The sequence below is a fragment of the Sipha flava genome, unplaced genomic scaffold, assembly GCF_003268045.1.
Source record: "Sipha flava isolate LNK unplaced genomic scaffold, YSA_version1 45743_pilon_pilon, whole genome shotgun sequence".
In the NCBI taxonomy this organism is placed as follows: domain Eukaryota; kingdom Metazoa; phylum Arthropoda; class Insecta; order Hemiptera; family Aphididae; genus Sipha; species Sipha flava.
The window spans coordinates 811-7,532 of NW_020273220.1; the positions used below are offsets into that span (position 1 = coordinate 811).

The 6,722-nt window shown below is 28.0% G+C and overlaps 1 protein-coding gene across 1 annotated transcript; it reads left to right on the forward strand.

Annotated features, from left to right (window-relative positions):
• Positions 1-230: 230 nt before the first annotated feature.
• LOC112689587 lies at positions 231-3,013 on the forward strand (the record flags this gene model as incomplete). The annotated part of the gene is given in 5 exon segments (XM_025563365.1): positions 231-455; positions 2,081-2,230; positions 2,329-2,493; positions 2,581-2,755; positions 2,845-3,013. Coding segments are annotated over 5 exon segments (720 nt in total), but the record flags the coding sequence as incomplete, so codon positions are not given.
• Positions 3,014-6,722: the final 3,709 nt, after the last annotated feature.

Here is a 6,722-nt window from a genome sequence, read left to right on the forward strand (position 1 = left end):
TACACATACCATTCGTCTATTCAGATCAAATTTGTAAATTAAAATATTTATTATTGAACGGAGCAACAACGTATTAGTTTTTATTTAATTTTTTATTTATATAGTTTTTTATGTTCGTAGTATTATTAAATGGTATGATATGATCAGACATTATTACAATTTGATCTATGAGAATGCAATTCTATGAAATCACGATTATATTATTTATCATATTTATGTGGGTATTGCAGTTCAACCTTCTATTTCATCGTGACGCAGTTGTTATCATTGAATGTACGCTGTCGAGTTTCTGTACAGACTGCCAAAACTCGTTGAAGAGTAATCTCAAAGTCAAAATAACACGTTGTGTTCATTACGTATATTTATTTGGAATTCAATTACGCTATAAACCGTTGTTTAACACGATGATACTCGGAATTTTATTAATATTTTTTGTATCATGGCATACAACAAAGGTATGTTAAAAATAATAAATACCCTTAACTTTGCAATCATTTATAAAACAAAAATCTTAACGATTGAGACATGAATGACATACCTGGTATTATTTTCATTTTCATTCGATTAAAATATATAATAAATGCGTTTTCATATGCACCACGTGAGTATATTTTCATATACATGAATATGAAAATAAATGAATTATGATGTGTTTTAGTATGTTTTTTTTTCTGGATGTTCACAAAATCTCCACGAAATTGTTTGCTGCATTCGGATTACTGTAAATGTTTCTATTTTTTTTTTTTTTAATTTCTCCTCTATATTCCAAATAATTTAGAAAAAATTACAAAAAATATTTACGTTATACAAAAATGAAAATTTTTCGAATAAGTCACAAAAAGTAATAATCTAAGAAATTTCAATCATCGTTGATTGCAGAAATGATACTGAATGAAAACCACCTTTCTCTAGAGATGGTATGATTAAAAAAACATTTAGACTTTTTTTTGTCTTGACTATAAATATTTTAAATTTTCGTGTTTTCAAAATTCAATTTTTAGAAAATTTCTGTTTAATAATTTTAATTAGATTTAGGTCTTCAAATTTTTAAGCGAAAATCCTCACATATTGTTTATATTTGTAAAAAGAAAATTAAGAGTTACAATATTTTTATAAGCGTTTAAATTATTAATTTCAACAAAATTCGATAAAAACCTAATGGTTAACCCTGCATCATTGTCGTATACATTATCTTTCAATTTTTATTTGGTGACATGAATATTAGACATAAAGTTTTTCCAATTTTTTTCTGTTACCACCGAAAAAAAAGTTCGGTATAAAGATTGAAATTTTTTTATATGCATTTGAACTATAAATGTTGACGAATTGGATATTTATACGAATATTTATAAACAATATTAGTTATTTTGTATATGTTATTAGTGTATGTATATTAACCAGAGAGACTACAAACAAAAACTGATCGGATACTTTTATTATCATTATGTATGTATTATAATATTAATTTTATCGTTAATTTCAACTCTGGTTATTAAATCATTTATATCAATTAGGTTTCACTTATATGTGCATATATATATTTTTTTTATATGATTCTGTTTAACCCACCTGATTATGAAAATTATTCGAATTATAGTATTAGTGTCAACACTTAGGTATAACTACATAGAAATATAAATTATCTTTTGATATAAAGTTGCATTCAATACATTTCCTCAGCTTGGAATCATTTTTTCCGAAAGCGAAACGGAACATTGATTTAAAATCTAAATGAAGAATAATTAGCCTTTATAATTTACTAGTCTCTGTACATAACCCGACCTCCTGTGATTCATGTTTTTTATATTTTATAATAAATCATTTTGTTTTTATTTTGAAAAACAAATTACTAGTATTGAAAAATACTATTAAAAAAAAATCAACCTATAATAACAATAATGGTACATTATAACGTATAGACACACAATGGTTTAGTCACCAAGTCTAAATATTATATATTATAGGCATATTCGCATGCATTTTTACTCAAACGAGTTGACAACGATTAATGTTTGGAATTCGTATTTACTCGCGTATATAGATGCGGTTGCGGCTATAAAACGTAAAATTATTATTTTAGGCGAACTACGCGATGATTATCGAAGAATTGTCAATTTGCGCACCAAATTCGAAAATTGTAACAAACTATACATACACTAGTGCAACGAGGAAAGGACCAGTTGGACAATACGAGATTTTAGAAGATATAGAATCAAATTCCAATATTCAGGTTAATTATGCTGTCCTTTTAAATTTCACCTATCTTTCATGTACAGTATATGAATTAATACACGCCCTAAGGTTAATAATTTTTTTACTTCGTTTCAGGTGTCAACGAGTGCCCAATACAATTCTTATACAGGATTCCCGTTGAAGATTCCTAGGTTCAATGTTACAAAAATTAGTTTTTGTACGTTTATCAGTATCGACTCGTATATTTTACCATATTTTAGGCAATTCATTGATTTGGAAAAACATTGTCCTTTGAAACAGGTAAACCATTAGACTTTTACTGCTAATTAACATAGTAATATGTTCTACGAGTACTATTCGTTGATTTTTCACATTGTTCTGTTGCAGGGAGTGTATATGATTCATAGAAGCTCGATTTTGAGCAACAAAAAATGTTTCATACCATATGGTTGTTGGAATTTCGAGATCAAGCTCTGGAAAAACGGGAAAACGTTCGGGTGCCTTCATGTTTTAGTACAGATCTTACCGTCGTTGAATTCAGTAAACTTAAAATGCAATAAAGGTAACGTTTTATTGAAGCAAACCGCTTACAATTTCTACATAATATTATGACTTGATATATGTAATAATTTATTTTTAATGTATATCCAGGATGAATCACGCGTAGAATCAAAAATGTTAAGTGTTGGTGAAGTTCAACAATGATTATACACTAATCACATACTGTCATTATGCACTGATAAATTCAAGTGAAATGTTCTGTAGGAGTATATTATGCAAAATACTTATTATTTTATTACATTATAAGCACATCCATCTATACTGTTATTGATTTAGCATAACCAATATCATCTCTATACTGATACAATTTATATTACTTAATATTATTATTATTATTATTATTATTTACCATTCGCAAATATCAATGAGCAATATGGATAAAATCATATTAACTGGTAATGTGATAAAAACCGCGGCAGATATACAGAGGCAAAACTACGTATAATGAGTCAAAGAGACATTATCGATCCAGTTTTTGATTGCATACACTCGTATAACTCGTAAAACTATAACTACGACGTAATTTTTTAAATGTATTTAAATGTATTTTAGCATATTCAAAATTATATTTATCTAAGCTATTCACAAACTCACAAGTTTAGATGTATCAAATAATCAATTACTTAATAGTGTAAACATATTTAGTGAAATTGAAAATATTTCGATTTATATTCCCGGTCCCAATAGGAAAATATTTAAAGACAAATTAAAATATGCCTTAGAAAAAAAATTAAGGATATAAAACAATTAAAACTTACTCTGAGGTTATAAAAGGAAATCAAAGTGTTAATTTAGATATAACATCAATTTTTTTAAATTATTTTAAATATGCATCGATAACAAATGTAGATGTTGAACGTCTTTTTTTCATTATATAAACATATTTTAAATAATAGACAGTATAATTTTCAAGAACATAATTTAGAAGTGTATAGTATTATAAATTTTAATTGAAAAAAATGATATATTTTGTATTATATTAATGTCCATAATATTATCTAAGTAAGGAATTAATGAATATATTTGATATGATTTTAATGTATTTTTCATTGCAGTTTTAACATATTTATATTGCAATTTTGATAAATTTTTAATGTAATTTTGGCATCTTTTTAATGTAATTTTAAGATATTTTTAATGCAATTATATCCGGTCTTTAGTTATGACTTAAAACAAATTTATATTTTACTATTAGACTATCCTGCAATCGTTTTTTAAACAATATGCAAATTCAACAAGTCCTGAACCCTATATATAACTATATAATATGTCGTGTTTAGTGTGTAAAATATGTAGAATTAGATTGGATAGTGGTGGTCGGCGGACCCGTAGTTCTATCGCCGCTCGTCATGACGCGCTTAACAAAAATATCTCTATAATTAATAATAAAAATGGTATTTAAAATCCCGTTAAACCAATAATTTTCTGGTATTTTCTATTGGAAATATTTGACTCCCAGTTACTTGTGGTTTTAACATTTATTTTTCAATAAAGTAGTGAAATAAACTCGATTATTTGATTCAAGTCGAATGAAATCATAAATTCGATTTAAGAGGAGAAAATAAAAATATAACAATAATAATAATAATAATAATTATTATTATTATTATAATATATAATAAAATAAACGACGGTGCTAATTTAACCCCGCATGTGCGACAATGTATTCGAACTAAAACTATTTAGAATAAAATAAGACTTTTCATTTACGAAATAATTAGTTATTCATAGTTTTGATTTGTTATTGTCTAACTCTGAGTATTCAGTGTAGAACTATAGGACTAATAATAATTTAGGGCTGTCCAATCATTTTGGGTATGCACTCTTCTTAATACTCTGATAGTACCTGCAGTACTTTGTATATTTTTAAAGTGTATGAATCGTTTCAACGTGAAATTGTTCAGCTTTGATCACTCCAATACAGTGATAATTGTATCAAAAACATATTCGAAATGCTTACATTTTTATAAATATCCGGTTGAAAAAAGTTAGCCATTCGAGATTTTACGAAGATAGGTGATCATCGTTAGGGTCATCCAATTATACTAGTATATCATTCTGCAGAGATGGCGCACCAGGATAGGGCCAATAGGAGGTCAACAATTATAAGGTAGGGTTGCAAAAAATTAGTTCTTCAAAAAAAAAAAAATAATAATTATGAGCCAATTATTATATTTTAAAATTTGACATTATTACAAATCTATGATAAAATTACTTTAAAATAATTTTGCTTATGAAAAATTATTACATATATCATTATGTCTAAGGTCAAGACAGCGTTAGGGTCTTTGCTTTCTTGACCCATCCTTGCCACCCTGCATGTGAACACAGTCATGCACCCAAGACATTTATTTGAAGGTTGTTGGCCTTTAAATCGTTTTTAATATTTCGTCTTTTTTTTTCTGGAAATTCCTACCGTATGTTAACACAACTTTTGGTTTTTCGGATGGAAATAATTTTGCATTAATAATTCAATAAACATGTTGGGCGATGGCTTCAAACGGTTGGATACGTGCGACCGGCTGTTAACGGTGTTGTGCAATGGCGTAGTGATGGGAGAGGGGCAGGGAGCGGCAACATTTCACAGCGAATAATAAAATATATTTTGTAAATATTTGAAACATTTCATATTTTTAATGCAACTATAAATCGGACCGAATGAAAAGAGCACGGATTTTTTTCATTACTTATTCTGTGACGAACTCAGGAATTCCGTTTCTTTGAATCATATTTTGTGCTTGAATTGTTTATGACTTATAATCGGCGAGAATGACTTCTATTACATATATATTAAGTTCAATATTGTTTATTACGTCCCTTTAAGAAAGTACGTGATGCTTTGACAATTCAAAGAAAGTTTTATTCATGGATCTTCAGTTGTTTAGTTCACACCGTTTCGTAACTGTGACTTTTGTGCAAATAAGTACGTGAAGTGGTTATGAAATTATTGGATAACTTTGTAAAAATTTGAATTTTCCTCTACGTTTACCTACATTTAACTGTATGAGTATTAAATATTTTATTTATGTAATTGTATGTTGGACTCTCTGATATTTTGTTCAAGCTTTAATTTATTAAAATCCGGTCATGTACGAGTTTTACACTCGCATACCCAAGGTTCCGAACAAATATTTACGATTTTCAGTTTTTCGCCTTTAGATAGATGAGATGTAAAATATACCTAATTTTTGAAATGTTCAGTAGTTTCTTTTGTAACACTAACTTTTTTCATTACAATTTTTTTTTTTATTTTAGCATCAAAAATGAAAATAATAAAATAAATCGGGACGGAATAAGATAGTTATAATAAGTATAAGTATGTATAAGTAATAGAACCTACCTAATTAAAATTAGGGTTTACCTCGACGATCGCATGATTAAATAATACCTTTGTACATAGGCGCAACTAAGGTAAAATATCTGTGGGACTACAGCCCTTCTATCAAATCTTAAAATAATCTGTAGATAACTCCTACTCTTATATACTATGTTAATATAGGTATTTTAGTTGGATTTACTGCAATCAAGGCCAGATTAAGGGGGGTGGTCTAGCCGGGACGGTAGCCCCGTGACTCAAACAATTTTAAGCCGATACACATTTTTTATCATTCTAACATTAGTAGTTTTATAGACATAAATGGTATATACCTATTCATTTCATAACTTTATAATGCGATTGACAATTTGTGAAATACTTAAAAAAATGTATCGTTCTGCGAGCGGCTTTTTAAAGTATGTTTTGTCAAAAGGACCCATATAAAATTTCAGCCCTGGGGCCCAATAGGTGCTTAATCCGGCCTTGACTGCAATGTGTCTTTTTGTATGTGACAATATTATGAGTTAAGTATGCTGTATGCAGTATGTTATGTATAACATGGAATATTTATGGGGGCTAATCCCCTTAACCGACCCCCCAGTTACGCCTATGCCTTTGAATCTGTTATATCAATGGTTGAAGTAATAATTTT